We start from the raw sequence: 18,880 nt of genomic DNA, 5'->3' as shown, positions 1-18,880 counted from the left end.
GATACTTTTGATTCGCATGACACGGGTGACATCTTGTTGACACAACCAAACTGAACTATTTATTTTTGTTTTTCCTGGAATTCCCCTAGCTAAATTGTTTAAAACACAACCATCGGTAACTTACGTACTGATGCCTGTAATGTTTCTTTGAGACATACAGACAAAATGGCAGCCGGCTCAAGTCAGAAACCGAATTCAGGGCTATCATAGGTTGTGTGATGTGTACTATTATTTGTCTGTTTGTCTTTTTCATTTTAAGCCATGGCGTTGTCAGCTTATTTTAGACTTATGACTTTTAATGTCCCTTTGGTATCTTTCGTCTCTCTTTCATATGCTTGCATCCATTGTAAAGGAAAACTACAACCAAGACGAGGAATTTCATTCTCTAAAACAGAACATTTAAGTAAAGGCTGTTTTATGCTTATTTGTCATATAGCCACTATAAACCTTTACTGGGAGTCAAACTGCTGTATTCTAAATTACAAGAACATTCACAGAAGAAAGTTTTTTTACCATCAGCAGTGTGATATAAATGCTATCCCTAGTTCATATATTAAATCACTTATACAGATCATAATGTAGGGCATAACGACCACGACAATCGGAAACAATGCACAGACTACAGTCATGTGATCATGGCTAGTGTATACTGTCGATGCGGATCACAAATGGGTATTTTTTTTTGGCTTTTGTTAACCGGATTTTTGTGACAAAAATGTCGGTTCTTGATTTGGTGATGTACGGCGGGCGGGCGGTCGGGCTGTCGGGCGGGCGGGCGGCAATCAAATGTTGTCCGTGCATTAACTCATGAACCGTTCAACCAAAGCTTTTAAAATTTTAATATGTTATTCCTGACAACTATACGAAGGTCAAGTTCAATAATGGCGATTTTGACTTTTACCGTTCAGGAGTTATGGTTCTTGAAAGATTGAAAAATGGAGTTGTCCGTGCATTTACGCATGAACTGTTCTACCAAAGCTTCCCAAATTTTTATATGTTGTTACTAATGAAAGAATGGAGGTCAAGTTCAATAATGACGAATTTGACTTTTACCGTTCAGGAGTTATGGTTCTTGAAAGATTGAAAAATGGAGTTTCCAGTCGTGTCCGTGCATTTATGCATTAACTGTTCTACCAAAGCTTCCGAAATTTTAATATGCTGTTACTGATAACAAAATGGAGGTCAAGTTCAATAATGACGATTTTGACTTTTACCGATCAGGAGTTATGGTTCTTGAAAGATTGAAAAATGGTTTTTCCCGTCGTGTCCATGCATTTTCTCAGGAACCATTCAACCAAAGCTTTTGAAATTTTAATATGTTGTTACTGATGACAAAATAGAGGTCAAGTTCAATAATGACGATTTTGACTTTTACCGTTCAGGAGTTATGGTTCTTGAAAGATCGTAAAATGGCGTTTCCATTCAGGTTGTTGCATTTACTCATGAACCATTCAATCTAAGCTTTTCAAATTTTAATATGTTGATACTGATGACAAAATGGAGGTCAAATTTGATATTGACGATTTTCACTTTCACCATTCATCAGTAATGGTTCTAGTGATTTTGCCAGGACACAAATAAATGTTAATAAATCCGGTTTGCTGTCGTTGTGACAGCCTCTTGTTTAGAAATATTTTGAGTTTCAAGCAGCAGGACAAGACGTTTCTTTCAATACAGGGTTCTTTTGACATTTGTCCTAGAGGTGCACTGATGTTTCAGTTGTCTTATGTCCCCCATAAAATAGAATGACATGACCAAAGTGTATTTAGTAATGACGATGATGTCCAATGGTGATGGGTAAAAGCTCGCTCTATGTGGTACACAAACATTTGACAACCACTCTATTGCAAGGCACAACACGTTAAATGTCCGAAGTTTAACATTGATATTCGCAATATAAATATAGGATTCGTGGCTTAAGAATTTTATTGTGTTCTTTAAACACTACGGACCAATACTGACATTCGAGATTTGCTAAAACTTCCACTTGCGAACATGCGTATTCCAGCCAATGGTCAGAACGTCGTAATAACGTTCCCACATTACAAAAGTCATTTGAGGTCTGAATTATTGATTAAAGTTAGGTATATTTAGTGCTATGTCAATATATTCCGCATTAAAAAGAATATGATCTTGCGTCACTTAGTTTGGGATTGAATAGAAACAATTTTCATTTTCAAACGAATAAAAGGCTATTTTTTCATAAAACATACCTTTTTAAAGTTGTAAGTTTATCTTAAAATGATTTATTGTCCTATTGATACAAATTTAATTCATAGAAATCGTCATGACATTTTAAAAACTATAAGCATGTTTTGAAATAATTTGTGTTGTCAGTTTTGCATGTCGTGTATTCAACGTATATGGCTAAAACTTAAAAGTTTTCACTTTCATTAATGTATACTATATATATAGCTAGATGGTTATATGAATAAATACATGTTTTCATAATTTTATACATATTTTTTCATAATGTTATATAAATTTTGTTAAGTTTTGACAGACGTTGTTCTTATTATTTGAAAAAAATACATCATTTAAAACTGAAAACTACCCCCCTTTTTGTACAGTCGCATACGTGTGTTCGGAAATCTCATATAATAATGGATTTCCACTTTTTGGATGAAAAATTGAGTAAGGAAGAAAATAGGAGTTAGATATTCAATTTTATTTTTCCTTGAAAACGACATATGATCAAGATTTATGAAAAGCTGCACCATTATATAATTGTCATTTGACGACCAGAAGAATCTCAAAGTACACATATTTCCGAATCCAATGATATATGATATAGCCGTGTACCATTTTTGACGATTAAAATTTTATAAATCGACTTTGGTCACTGGCCTATTTCCGGTGTCAAACTGTAACATCAGACATTTTAAGACTGTTTGTACGCCTCAGAATGTATTAAAATTTGAGAAAAAGAAGATTGTAAGGTGAAATGTGTTAGTATTTTTGTCGAGCCTGCAACTTTTGTTGCAGAAAGCTCGACATAGGGATAGTGATCTGGCGGCAGCTGGTACGGCGGCGGCGTTAGCTAACTTCTTAAAAGCTTTATATTTTAGAAGGTGGAAGACCTGGATGCTTCATACTTTGTATATAGATGCCTCATGTTACGAAGTTTCCGTCAGTCACATGTCCAATGTCCTTGACCTCATTTTCATGGTTCAGTGACCACTTGAAAAAAAAGTTCAGATTTTTTGTAATGTTGAATTCTCTCTTATTATAAGTAATAGGATAACTATATTTGATATGTGCTTACCTTGCAAGGTCCTCATGTCTGTCAGACAGTTTTCACTTGACCTCGACCTCATTTCATGGATCAGTGAACAAGGTTAAGTTTTGGTGGTCAAGTCCATATCTCAGATACTATAAGCAATAGGGCTAGTATATTCGGTGTATGGAATGACTGTAAGGTGTCATCTGACCTTGACCTCATTTTCATGGTTCAGTGGTTATAGTTAAATTTTTGTGTTTTGGTCTGTTTTTTTCATACTATATGCAATAGGTCTACTATATTTGTTGTATGGAAAGCTTGTAAGGTGTACATGTCTAGCGGGCAGATGTCATGTGACCTTGACCTCATTTTCATGGTTCAGTGGTTATAGTTAAATTTTTGTGTTTTGGTCTGTTTTTTTCATACTATATGCAATAGGTCTACTATATTTGTTGTATGGAATGATTGTAAGGTGTTCATGTCTAGCGGGCTGATGTCATGTGACCGTGACCTCATTTTCATGGTTCAGTGGTCAAAGTTAAGTTTTTGAGTTTTGGTCTTTTTATCTAATACTATATGCCATAGGTCAACTATATTTGGTGTATTGAAATATTTTATGATCTTTATGTCAGTAGCGCAGGTTTCTTTTGACCGTAACCTCATTTTAACAGTTCATTGCACAGTGTTAAGTTTTTGTGTTTTGGTCTATTTTTCTTAAACTATAAGTAATAGGTCAACTATATATGTTGTATAGAAGCATTGTTAGCTGTACATGTCTGCCTGGCATGGTTCATCTGACCTTGACCTCATTTTCATGGTTCATTGGTCTTTGTTTAGTTATCTTGGTTAATGTTAAGTTTATGAGACAATTGTAATAAAGCTTTATAATTAGGACTATCAACATAATATCAATGATTAGTATAGAAGACGAGACATTTCAGCGTGTGTACTCTTGTGTATAATCTAATTGAAGAAATCACAATGTCTATTGCCATGGATGAAATGTACATCGTCTCAACCTTTGAAAGTTATCATTGACCTAACGGATGACCAATGGTAATGCCGTAATATTGTTGTGCAATGCTAGATAAGCCAATCAAATTAACACTGGGTTTCATTTCACTTTTCTGTATCACACTCTGTGCAGTGTACTACGAGAAATATCTACTCATGCAAGACATAGGTAACAGGTCACAACCATAAGATAATGTGATACTAGAAATATTTACTCATGCAAGACATAGATAAAAGGTCACAACCATAAGATAATGTGATACTAGAAATATCTACTCATGTAAGATATAGACAACAGGTCACAACCATAAGATAATGTGATACTAGAAATATCTACTCCTGCAAGACATAGATAACAGGTCAAAACCATAAGATAATGTGATACTAGAAATATCTACTCATGTAAGCCATAGATAACAGGTCACAACCATAAGATAATGTGATACTAGAACTATCTACTCATGCAAGACATAGATAACAGGTCACAACCATAAGATAATGTGATACTAGAAATATCTACTCATGCAAGACATAGATAACAGGTCACAACCACAAGATAATGTACTACGAGAAATATCTACTCATGCAAGACATAGATAACAGGTCACAACCATAAGATAATGTGATACTAGAAATATCTACTCATGTAAGACATAGATAACAGGTCACAACCATAAGATTATGTGATACTAGAAATATCTACTCATGTAAGACATAGATAACAGGTCACAACCATAAGATAATGTGATACTAGAAATATCTACTCATGTAAGACATAGATAACAGGTCACAACCATAAGATAATGTGATACTAGAAATATCTACTCATGTAAGACATAGATAACAGGTCACAATCATAAGATAAAGTGATACTAGAAATATCTACTCATGTAAGACATAAATAACAGGTCACAACCATAAGATAATGTGATACTAGAAATATCTACTCATGTAAGACATAGATAACAGGTCACAACCATAAGATAATGTGATACTAGAAATATCTACTCATGCAAGACATAGATAACAGGTCACAACCACAAGATAATGTGATACGAAAAATATCTACTCATGTAAGACATAGATAACAGGTCACAACCATAAGATAATGTGATACTAGAAATATCTACTCATGTAAGACATAGATAACAGGTCACAACCATAAGATAATGTGATACTAGAAATATCTACTCATGTAAGACATAGATAACAGGTCACAATCATAAGATAATGTGATACTAGAAATATCTACTCATGTAAGACATAGATAACAGGTCACAACCATAAGATAATGTGATACGAAAAATATCTACTCATGTAAGACATAGATAACAGGTCACAACCATAAGATAAGGTGATACTAAACAGTTTTAAGAACAGTAAATGTTTACAGTCAAACACTTCAATATTTATTGAGAAATTCAGGTCAAGTAACTTTTTTCTGGACAAAGGATAAAGTTCTCAAAACGAATATTTCCTCACACCTGAAAATTCTGTTACAGAAAAAATTAAAACACAAATATTTTTAACTTTATTTTTCTTTCAGTCTTTTTACTGCACTGGGTAAACTCAATCCTGACCTATTGTAAGGTGGTGTATGCTGGCATCCCTAAGATCTTGTTCGTTGCCACCCATAAAGACAAGGTACCAGTGGTAAGTGAAAAAGATATAAAAAGGTCTTCTATAAAGGCTTCCCTAAGATCTTGTTTGTTGCTACCCATGAGGAATAGATACCAGTGGTGAATGAACAAGATATAAATATGTCTTTTATACAGGCAATCCTTAGATCTTGTTTGTTGTAATCCATAAGGGCATTGGTACCAGTGGTAAGTAAACAAGATATATAGGTCTTTTATACAGGTATTCTTTATATCTTTTTTGGTATCACCTGTAAGGGCATTGGTACCAGTGGAAAAGTGGAAAAGATATTAATTAGGTCTAAAATACAGGTATTCCTAAGATCTGTTTTGGTGTCACCCATAAGGACATTGGTAGCAGTGGTAAGTGAGAAAAATATAAATAGGTCTTAAATACAGATATTCCTCAGATCTGTGTTGGTGTTACCCATAAAAACAAGGTACCAGTGGTAATTGAACAAGATATAAATAGGTCTTTTATACAGGAATTCCTTGGATCTTGTTTGGTGTTACCCCTAAGGACAAGGTACCAGTGGTAATTGAACAAGAATTAAATATGTCTTTTGTACAGGAATTCCTTGGATCTTGTTTGGTGTTACCAATATAAAGGACAAGGTACTAGTGTTAATTGAACAAGAATTAAATAGGTCTTTTATACAGGCTTCCCTCATATCTTGTTTGTTGTAACTCATAAGGACAAGGTACCAGTGGTAATTGAACAAGATATAAATAGGTCTTTCATACAGGCATTCTTTAGATCTGTTTTGGTGTTACCCATAATGGAAAAATGTAGTAAATATGTAAGGAACAAAGAAACAAAGTACGCAACATGAAATAGGAATAGAAACGATTGCAGATCCAGTAATTTTCATAAGAGGGGGCCCACTGACTGCCTTAGAGAGGGCTGTTCCAGTCATGCCTCAGTGATTCCCTATATAATCAATATAATCAACCAAATTTCTTCCCTCCCCCTCCCCTCCCATCCGCCTCTGAGAAAGGGTTGTAGGTAATCTAGATTTTTTTTAAGCTGGAAATCCAATCCAAAAAATTGAAATGCTAGCCTAATAAAATTTACTCAAATATAGAAAAACTCTATTCCAAAGCTCCAAAATATGTGTACGATAAACAGGAACAGGCAAAAATATCCTCAATGCAGAATATGTATACTCCACTGGTTTTTATGTTTATGTTAAAATGTTATGGTCCTTGAAAATTGGGAAAAAAACACATCACTATGATCATGATGATAACGTTGGTAGTCTAAAGTTCAACAAGGTTTGTTTTGTTCATTTCTTTTTCCTGTTTAGATCTGTGTTTGTTTTGTCCGAGTCTAAAGCTGTAAGTGATATGTCAATATTATAATGTATATCGTTAAGCTATATCATGTATATATCTACCTATAATAAAACCTATCTTAAAACTTGAAATATAAATTAAACTGTAAAGCAGATGAATTATTTCAGTATTTACACCTTTTGGCATTTTTTTTTTTAAGCATTTAAATCATCATCATAATGCATTAATTTATATAGAAATAAAAGAAAAATTGATTATGACGTCAACTTTTTTTTCAACAGCATACTATTCAGCCTCAAAAACTGTATTCCATGATGATGCCTTTGTTTTAAAGTCTACTTTATTTTTTGGAAGGAGGATGTTGAAACCAGACGAGCACTGTTGTACAGTGAGGTAGAGGAATTATTTAAAGACCACGAGGGAAGAAATCATCTTGTTCTTGACAAACAAATATTTGTCAATGCAACTGATAAAGATGATAAAGAAATTGAATCCCTGAAGAAAGCCATCACAGAGCTTACGTTCGACCATCCATGTTGGGGGGAGAGGATGCCAAACGCTTGGGTCCCCCTTGAACTGGAGATTGCTGAAATGGTAGCTGCTGGAAAGCAAATCTTGTCATTGGTAGAACTTGAAGAATTGAATTCAATCAGCAATGTGTCTGTTCTGGATTTTGAACAACTTCATGATTTCTTACACTTTCAGCATTCTCTTGGAAAGATGATCTACTTTCATACCCTTCAGCTCCGAGATTATGTTATAATTAACCCGCTACTCATGGTGGAGGTTATGAGATCATTTGTGACAGGTAGTTATAAATTGTAAATTATTGTTATAGTCGAACATGGTGAAGGTGTCATTGGTGTCATCTCTGACATCAAACAATGTACAAAGAGAGACGATGTTAACAACTATAATTGGTATTAAAATAGGCAATGCTTTAACCAGAAAGAACACTGACAAATCAAAATGTATTTTTAACTTTTGATTTGTTTTCGTACTGATTTATTTTTCCTCTGATTTTCCTATATTAATTTCATTGTCAGTTTGTTTGTTGGTTTGTAATTCAGAGGTTTGTATACACTTAATTTGACAACAGGGAATTGAAATCAACCCAAATAGCCAGTCAAATAATGTTTTGTTAAATTTACAGGCACCTGTTTAATTTTACTGTTTGGTTTTTTTTTTTCAACTGAAAGCTTGTTGTTTTGAAGATTATTAACATGATTAATGTGTCTTGTTTTGAGAATGCGTGACATCTGGATGTGTCTTTTATTTTGGTGAAAATTCAGATTAAAAGTGGAGCAAAACTATTTTTCTGGTTAAAATAGCTTATTTTTTATTTATTTGCTTTGGGGATGTGTATTTTTTTATACGCTTTGTTAATACACCATTCCAAATTTATTCCTGGTGTCAATCAATTTCTATTAGCTTGATGCAAATGCACAAAACACGTTAAAATTCAAAACAAAACTTTGACATGCAGGTGAAATGACAAGATTTGTATCACATTGAAAAATATTTATTTTTTCGAAATTCAATGTTAAACAAAATCTTTAATCATACATCAAAAAGGGAAAAGCAAGGACGAATATTGGATTAAAAGGTGTAGAATAAATGTATACAATAAACATGGTGAAATTAAACAAAAGTGTTCCTTTATATTTTTACTGAAAATTCAGAAATGTTGTCTGCCTTTATTATTCCAATTTTTAAGAATGAACACAGATAAGGGATTATAATTGCGATATCAGGAAAATCTGCACAAAAATATTTGAATTTGATATAAAATAACTCGCTACAGTCGCATTATCGTTATCAATGAAAACTTATCACTAATTACTGAATTTACAGTTAACCCTTTGCCTTTCACACCGGTACAGCTCATAATCAATATGAATAAGAAAAATCATGCCGTCCTCAGAGGGTGATTTATCTCTGTATGTTACTTTCAGACATAGGATTTTGGCCAAAGAAAAGAAGAATGCAGGAAATATTCAGTAGAATGTCAGAAAGTGGAATCATACACCGAGAAGACCTGTATCAGATTTGGGAACAAAAGGATTTCCGTCCAATTTTACCGTACAAAGAGTTTATATTCAACATCCTCATTCATTTAGATATTCTGGCAGAGCAAAGAAGATATGACACAGGTACAGGAAGTCGGTTACCAGTAGAGAACTTCTTTGTTCCCTGTATGGTTACAGAAAGAAACACAACCAGCTTTATGGAAAAAGAATGTACACCAGAGAAAGCAATATGTCTAGCCTTTGTTTTTAAAGGAACTGTCATACCACCGGCTTTGCCCAATCGTCTGATCAGTGCGTGTCTGAGCATGTGGACTTTGAAGCAGTATGAAGGGAGAAAACTCCTCTTTTCAGGATTTATTGTAGTCTCATTTGACAAGGCACATGATGTTGTAATATGTGTCGAAGGCAACAAGATTCTTCTTTATTTAGTCCATAAAACCTCGGCTGGACTTATAGTACCAGATATAGCCACTGGAGTTAAGGAATGCTTGGTTACAACAATGGAAAGAATATCAGATTTCTATCAGTCCACAATCCATGTAAAACACGGCAAACAATTACCTTTCCATATTGAATATTCATGTTTTGAATTGAAATGCTTCATTAGTGAAGAGGCAGCTTTGCAGATCAGCGAATGGGTTTGTGACGAACATAAACTTACACACAGACAAGGAAACTGGGTTGTTTGGAACCAAGATAAGGTAAACATTATATATATAGTAAGGTCAGTAAGCAAATTGTAAATTAATTTAAAGGACGAACAAGATAGAAAACTAAAAAAACAGAACCCCAGTTTTTAAATTCTTATCTTGTGTAGTAACAAGTAGTTGTAAATAAAACTATAAAGAGTTATTTTTTATCAACATGCTAATTATCATTAGATAATACACTATTTTTCATATTTTAACTATTACTCAAAAACCATTTGACTGTACAACAACAAATGGCTGTGTTCGTGGTACAAATGTACATCATTGTGTTACTCCCTTTTTGTGTTGGAGTTATTTTCTTCACAAGGTCGAGATTTTCAAAACTGATAATGATAGAACATTTGGTGCATATTTTGATAAATGAAATATCTCCTATTCTATAGATGATTAAAATTATTGAATGTATATATGTTTTATTTTTACAGATAAAAGAACAGTGTGAATTACATTGTCCAGGTAAGATTTCTCAAACGTAGCTTCACATGATTTAAAACTTGAAACAAGTTACTTAGTGATTGCATGCTAATATGTACATAATATATTTACTTTTATGAGTTTAAACATTCGACAAAGAACTGATTGACGGTACATTTTCAATGGTTGTCACAAATCTGAACAAAGTTGTAAGCTAGGTGATTGCTTATAGAAGTGTGTTCCCTTAAATGCATTTGTTAGTATTTTCTTTATTGTAGATAAATGAAAAGTCACGTTAAAAAGTAAAAATATCTGCAAAACATGATCTATGAATAATTCGAACTGCTTAACTTGTCAAAAGGTTCAGCATTTAAGTACATCACAACATTTCCCTTGGTTTTAGCTGTAAGCTGTAGGCGAATAAATAACATAAACAGTGATATTTTAAAGTCAATTCAATCGGCAAGATACTGCCTACAAAAAAATCAGTGTACAAATTTTGATATGTATACAGACATAATCAGTCAGGGGCGTTACTTAAACAAGTTATTTTTTTTAATTACTTATGTAAGTAATTTTTTATTTTAAATACAATAAAATTACTTAATAGAGTTATTTTAATTTTCAATAGAAACATAGACTAAATGTAGTTTTCATGATTTTAAACTACATTTTATATCATAAAATAAAGAATTTATCAAATTTGAGAGGAGTATAGAGATGAAGGGTTTAATACTTTGAAAATAATAACAAAAATATTACTTGAATAAGTTATTTTAAACATTTTTGAAAAAAATAGCAATTACATCTAAGGCACATATGTAATTGATTTAGGTTACAAATTATAAATAACTTCAGGTCTTAATTAATTCACAAGTATCTATCTATTTATATCAGTCTACCTTCAAGATTTTAGAGGAAAATGATAATTTAATAGTCCCAAGAGACCAATCTTTGACCCAGAAGCGTCGGTATGAAAGATAAGTGCGTCGGAAAGTTAATTAGTGTTTCTGAAGAACTAGTTTTTATATATCAAGGGAAAAATAACCAGATAACTGTGAAAATTATTTAAAGCTAGTAAAATCTGTATTCTTGGACACCTATAAAAATAATATTCAGAAAAATAACTTATATAAGTTATATTTAAATAAGCCTCGTTTTCAACATTACTTGTATAGGTAATTTTAATTGTTACTTGTTTAAGTAATGCCCCTGACTGATAATATCTGAAAGTCTAGAAGAGTAGCAATTGACAATTATGGTTGTTTTAGAACAAGGAAACATTACAGATTATTTCAACAATCCAACAAGTAGCGGTCCACAGTCAATGAAGTTATTTACCTTAATCTGCAAATTTTGAGAGAGATTTGCAATTAATTAGTAAAACTAATTATGTCTATAAATATAACTAGTGAGTTATTAAGGTGATTGCATTATCCAAAATGTTTAAGCAAATACCAAATCTTGTGTTTTTTATTATAATTGTTCAACTTAGCTATTTACAAGAAGATAACTCTTATAGCAAAAATGTTAGACAGAAATGATAGTGACATTTTCATTTATAATTTACCTGTCCAAAAAGGACCAAGCGAGCTTTTCTTATATGAAGGCGTTCGTCATCTGTCGTCGTCGTTCAATACATTTTACACAAGTCTTCTACTCTCAAACTATAGGCCCATATACATATGGAATGTCTTAATTATCCTGTAGTTAATTCAAAAAATATATATATGATGACCCCTCCAATTAACCAAGATGGGTGCCATGGATAAAAGTAAAATATGGGGGTAAAATGAAGTTGATAGCTTATATCTCTAAAAGTAAAACATTGGTTTAAAAAGGTTCGTTAGGTCCTGATCTATCTGACCTGAAATATTCAGTGTTTTCAGATCACCTTGTTTTGGGGTTGCTGCCCATGATTTAGTAATTGTGAGAACATTTTAAAGTTTTGGGTTATTATGCTGAATGATATAGAGACAAAGACGAAACAGGAAATTGTTCAGCAAAGTAAAATCTACAAGTAAGTCAATATCATCAAAATTATCTAAAGTAAATATTTCATAATTTTTTTTAATCTCTTTTTAAAGATATATTCCTCTGAAACTTTTTAGGCAAATGAAATCAAACGTGCCCTAAATCATCTTAAGGATATTTAGTTAAAATGATGTTTTGGTCGACTTTGCCTATCAATCAAGATGGCCGTCATAGAAAAAAATAGATCATGGTCGTAAAAATCCAGTTAAGCTTATATCTATGAAACTGAAGTATTAAAAGCAAATCTTTTTTGGTGTAAAAATGTAAATCATGTCATGATATATCTGACCGTAAATTTGTAGACGCTTCAGACAACCCATTTTTTTGTTGCTGCCCCTAAATTGGTATTTCTAAGGAAATTTTGTAATTTCGGTTTTTATTTTGAATAGTATGACAGATAGAGATAAAAATGTACAACAAACTAATCTCTTCATTTAATTCATCATGATCAAAAGTGTCTGTTGACCCCGTTAGGAGTAATGGCCCTATCATGTAATTTTTTCACACTTTTCATAATTATTACAAAGTTGTCGGTGCCATATAGTTTACCCTTGTCCGTAATTCCATCATTCTGTCTTACGGAGTTTTTTCTAAACGCCTTCAGATATTGGGCTGATTTTTGGTATGTGAGTTAACCATGATGAGTTACAGATCAAGTTTAAGTTTCGTTCTGCTCCGCTAATTTTTGCCGAAATTATAGGCTATTTACTTTGATAAATTGTTGAAAATCACAATTATACAGACTTTTTTTCTAAACGCATTCAGATATAGGGCTGGTTTTTTATATGGGAGTTACAGATCAAGTTTAAGTTTTGTTTCACTCGGCTAACTTTTGCTGTAATGTTGTGCTTTGGACTTTGTAAATTTTTTGAAAAATTGCGTAATACAGATTTTTTTCTAAATGCTTACATATCTTGTGCTGATTTTTTGTATGTGAGCTTACTATGATTGAGTTGTAGATCAAGTTTAAATTTCGTTTTGCTCCACTAATATTTGCCAAAATGAAGGGTTAACAACTTCGAAAATTGTTGAAAATCACAGTTTTACAGACTTTTTTTCTATACGCCTCTAGATTTTGAGCTGATTTTTGACATGTGAGACTACCATCATGTTTGTGTCAACATGTGCTTTTGAAATTGCAGATCTTTTAAATTTTGAGACGGGACCATTCATGTCGCTTTGACACATTTAGTTTGTAATCTTTTTTCAAAAAATGTTTATGAATCTACTGAACCAATCTAACCAAACTTAGCCCAAATTATTTTTATATTATCTAGTTGCATGTGTCCGTTGACCCCATCTATCAACCAAGATGATCGTAATGGCTTTTAACCTTATTTTGTGTTATGTGTAAAAGCTGTAGACGATAGAGGGAAACATTTACATTTGTTATATCGCAAATCTTTACAATGGTGTTTAACATGCCTACATTTGTCGTCGGAATCATCTATAGCAATGCTACCAAAGTATGTCAATCGTAATAATTTTGCCAACCGCTAATGAATTGGCAATAAACGCGTCATGTCTGCTTATATATCACGGGTCCGATTGGTCAATTTTATGGGAAAGTCTAAATGATTATCAGAGTTATTTGATCTTGTTCCATTTTTATACGTAAAGTCAAGAGAGAGTCTGAATGACATTGATGTCATGGGAACATTTGTATCTAAAAAAGGAACCTCTGAACTTATTAGACATACCACAAAAAACACTTGTGAGGTTTTTTTCAAGGTATCTTATATAATTTTACTAACAGGGGGATAAGTTCTATTCAGACAAAAAATAACAGTTTTTTTCTGAAACAGTTTTTATAATTAATCATTTACTGTGAGACATTTATTTCCAAATTTACTTGAAAAGTCTTGAATAGGATTGCTTCAAATAATTCCGACAACAAATGTAGGCGTGTAATACACCATTGTAAAGATAAATCAATTTAGATTTACGATATAACAATTTTAAATTGGGTTGACCGACTAGAAAGTGGCATATAACGGAATTTCCTCACCGCCTGACATTTTTCTAAAATGCAAGTTAAGTACCTTGTGTTATATTAAGATAATATAGGGAAAAAAATTCTGAGACAATTGCCTGTGGAGAGAAAATATAAACAAGAAAAAGATCAGAAATACATTACAAAAGGTATTACCAAAAGAATAATTTTACCATGAATTATATTGTAGTCTACATAGTTAGCATAACTGAAGATGTACAAAGACCTAGAGGAGTCACACAGGCTCTGTATAGCCTCTTGTTCGTGTCTTTTTGTCAGTGTTTTTTCAACCAATGAATTTTGATATAATGGTTAGGTTTATAATTTTGCCTTTGATACATTTAGCCATCTATCCTTTGTAAACTGCACAATTATATTAGAAGATATAATGAACATTCTTTGGTTATTCATCCTTAACCATGTTAAACATAGTAGTCTATCAAGATCTTAAATTTTACTAGCATTATGTATCTTTTTCGTACAATTCTAGGTTTACAAGACAGTGCCTTAAATCAAATTCCGAGTGATGTTGAACTTTATCGATTAGCAGCAGGATGTGACGAAACCACAATACGAGAGTTGGCCATATATCTTGGTATGACTCTACAAGATTGGGATACACTTAGATCTGATAATGCTCGGATTGAGATTGTTAAGTATAGAATACTGGTCAACTGGCGGGAAAAATATTCAGGAAAATTTAGCAGTATATCCAAAGCTTTAACAGATATGGACTTACCGGTTCATACACTGTGTCAGGTAACTAGTTTAGATACATTGCACATACATTATTATACATAGATGCTTTTCCCACCATTTTGTTTAATTAAATATCTCGAAAAGGAGCTTGATAACTTTTCTGTATCTTTAGCTTATTTTGTTCCTTAATAAATGGTCTTCTGACTTATAGTATCAATCTTAAATTCTTGACTTTTTGTTATTTCATATCAGTACACCCTTAAGGAAGACTACTGATACCCTACTGAACATCCATTACAAAGAATTCAAACCTGCTGCAGTTTGATAATGTATAAGAAATGTAGAGGAAAATGTCTGAATTTCCTCGGGATCTTCCTTTGTTTCAATCAGTAGGCTCTTCGCAATTTCGTTGTTAATGGTCATATGCGGTTGGTCACAGTGGCTCCCTATCATTTAGTTTTCTGTTTGTCCTACATAATATAGTAAGGGTTACAACTTAGAACAAATGATTATATTTTTTTTTAATAGTTATTGTAAACACTTCAGTTCATTTTAGTAAAGATAGGTACAAATATTTTATAAAAAAAAAAAAATATGTCTCCCTTAAAGCCCAGTATACCATAATTGATAGGTTTAGTTTTTTTATGATAATAAATATAACGAGTTATTCAATTTTGATTTACAATGTTCCGAATATGTAAAAAAAAATCACTACACCATCTTACTATTTCAAAATCATCATGTGCTTGTAAGTTTAAGTTGTCGGGAAAATTATGGTTTTATTCGATACAGTTTTTGTTCATTGGATATTATAATGTGATTTTGAGTCTGACATTTTGGCTTTGTTTTACACTTTCTTATATCAATATCGTTATATATTATATGTGTATGTCAAAGGGAGCTCAAATAAATTGTTTTACTAATGCACATATTATTACACAAAAGCCCACATAATAACATATGAATACATTTGATTCAATGAATATAAAATGGTTAGCCTGAATATGTTCAAGGTTATCATTCTGATACCAAAACCTTTGGCTTTGAATATAATTAAGTTTGATATGCAGTTATCATGGTTATGGTAGACCTCAAATCCCATCTATGTTGTATTTGCACAATACGTTTGTCACCTTGAAGACTATTTTAAAACAACAACTGAATTAACACATGAAAGTATCTAGGACTTTTAGTATTCCTTTTAAATATTTAAAGATCTGTTAAAAGGGAGATTAAACTATGTAAATTCATTGATATGTCTATATAAAACAAAGAGCTGTTAAAAGGGAGATTAAACTATGTAAACTCATTGCCATGTCTATATAAAACAAAGATCTGTTAAAAGGGAGATTAAACTATGTAAATTCATTGATATGTCTATATAAAACAAAGATCTGTTAAAAGGGAGATTAAACTATGTAAATTCATTGCTATGTCTATATAAAACAAAGATCTGTTAAAAGGGAGATTAAACTATGTAAATTCATTGATATGTCTATATAAAACAAAGATCTGTTAAAAGGGAGATTAAAATATGTAAATTCATTGCTTTGTCTATATAAAAAAAGATCTGTTAAAAGGGAGATTAAACTATGTAAATTCATTGATATGTCTATATAAAACAAAGATCTGTTAAAAGGGAGATTAAACTATGTAAATTCATTGCTATGTCTATATAAAACAAAGATCTGTTAAAAGGGAGATTAAACTATGTAAATTCATTGCTATGTCTATATAAAACAAAGATCTGTTAAAAGGGAGATTAAACTATGTAAATTCATTGCTATGTCTGTATAAAACAAAGGTCTGTTAAAAGGGAGATTAAACTATGTAAATTCATTGCTATGCCTATAGAAAACAAAGATCTGTTAAAAGGGAGATTAAACTATGTAAATTCATTGCTTTGTCTATATAAAAAAAGATCTGTTAAAAGGGATATTAAACTATGTAAATTCATTGCTATGTCTATATAAAACAAAGATCTGTTAAAAGGGAGATTAAACTATGTAAATTCATTGCTATGTCTATATAAAACAAAGATCTGTTAAAAGGGAGATTAAACTATGTAAATTCATTGCTATGTCTGTATAAAACAAAGATCTGTTAAAAGGGAGATTAAACTATGTAAATTCATTGCTATGTCTTTATAAAACAAAGATCTGTTAAAAGGGAGATTAAACTGTGTAAATTCATTGCTATATCTATATAAAACAAAGATCTGTTAAAATGGAGATTAAACTATGTAAATTCATTGCTTTGTCTATAGAAAACAAAGATCTGTTAAAAGGGAGATTAAACTACGTAAATTCATTGCTATGTCTATAGAAAACAAAGATCTGTTAAAAGGGAGATTAAACTATGTAAATTCATTGCTATGCCTATATAAAACAAAGATCTGTTAAAAGGGAGATTAAACTATGTAAATTCATTGCTTTGTCTATAGAAAACAAAGATCTGTTAAAAGGGAGATTAAACTACGTAAATTCATTGCTATGTCTATAGAAAACAAAGATCTGTTAAAAGGGAGATTAAACTATGTAAATTCATTGCTTTGTCTATAGAAAACAAAGATCTGTTAAAAGGGAGATTAAACTACGTAAATTCATTGATATGTCTATATAAAACAAAGATCTGTTAAAAGGGAGATTAAACTATGTAAATTCATTGCTATATCTATATAAAACAAAGATCTGTTAAAAGGGAGATTAAACTACGTAAATTCATTGCTATGTCTATATAAAACAAAGATCTGTTAAAAGGGAGATTAAACTATGTAAATTCATTGCTTTGTCTATAGAAAACAAAGATCTGTTAAAAGGGAGATTAAACTATGTAAATTCATTGCTATGCCTATATAAAACAAAGATCTGTTAAAAGGGAGATTAAACTATGTAAATTCATTGCTTTGTCTATAGAAAACAAAGATCTGTTTAAAGGGAGATTAAACTACATAAATTCATTGCTATGTCTATACACAAAGCTGACTTTTGTTAAGTTATGCATGAATGTTCTCCATTAAAATTTTCATACAAATAACGCGTTCACCTGGAAATTGAATACACTTATAACACTATATCCTGATCTCATTTTTCAACAATCAACAAAAGATGATAAATCAAATTTAGTCATTGTTGATACTGCTCTTGGCATGTATATGGTGCATGTATCGTCTTAGTATGTTTATGGTGTATGTGTCTTTTTGGAATGTAGATTGTGTATGTATCATTTCGGTATATATATGGTGTATGTTTTGTCTTGGTATGTATTTGGTGTATGTATCGTCTTAGTATATATGTGGTTCACGTATTGTCTTGGTATGAATTTTTTTATGTATCGTCTTGGTATGTACATGTATATTGTGTATGTACTGTCTTGGTATGTGTTTGTGTATGTGTCGTCTTGGTATTTATATGGTTTAAATGTTGTCTTGGTATGTAGTTTTGTATGTATCGTCTTGGTATGTATATGGTGTATGTTTTGTCTTGGTTTGTATATGGTGTGCGTAATTGTCATGGTATGTATTTATGTATGTGTCCTCTTGGTATGTAGATGGTGTATGTGGCGTTTTGGGTATGCACATGATGTACGTATTGCCTTTGTATGTATATGGTGTATGTGTTGTCTTGGTTTGTATATGGTGTATGTGTTGTCTTGGTATGTAAATTGTGTATGTGGACTTTAAATTTCAATTTCTTTGGAGATTGTAAGTCTTGTTAATTTACTTTTTTTATGGTAAATGTGTTAATTGTATTTGTTGTAGGTAAAACGGGAAAGAAGAGCAGAGACAGGTATGTATGGATGTTGAATGGTAAACATGGTACACTTCATGTTTT

At 31.7% G+C, this 18,880-nt stretch overlaps 1 protein-coding gene across 1 annotated transcript in view; it reads left to right on the top strand.

Moving 5' to 3' along the window:
* The window catches only part of LOC143054665 (uncharacterized), a 71,309-nt gene that overhangs the window by 47,633 nt on the left and 4,796 nt on the right, over positions 1-18,880 (top strand). The window contains exons 14-19 of the mRNA XM_076227686.1: positions 5,781-5,887; positions 7,522-7,975; positions 9,123-9,898; positions 10,333-10,363; positions 14,839-15,107; positions 18,808-18,835. Of these exons, the coding sequence (XP_076083801.1) occupies positions 5,781-5,887; positions 7,522-7,975; positions 9,123-9,898; positions 10,333-10,363; positions 14,839-15,107; positions 18,808-18,835 (1,665 nt within the window). The remainder of the gene's footprint in view (positions 1-5,780; positions 5,888-7,521; positions 7,976-9,122; positions 9,899-10,332; positions 10,364-14,838; positions 15,108-18,807; positions 18,836-18,880) is intronic.

Source organism: Mytilus galloprovincialis, chromosome 12, assembly GCF_965363235.1.
Source record: "Mytilus galloprovincialis chromosome 12, xbMytGall1.hap1.1, whole genome shotgun sequence".
Taxonomy (NCBI): domain Eukaryota; kingdom Metazoa; phylum Mollusca; class Bivalvia; order Mytilida; family Mytilidae; genus Mytilus; species Mytilus galloprovincialis.
Note: the sequence above shows the minus strand (reverse complement) of the source record. Positions and strands in the feature narration are given on the sequence as shown.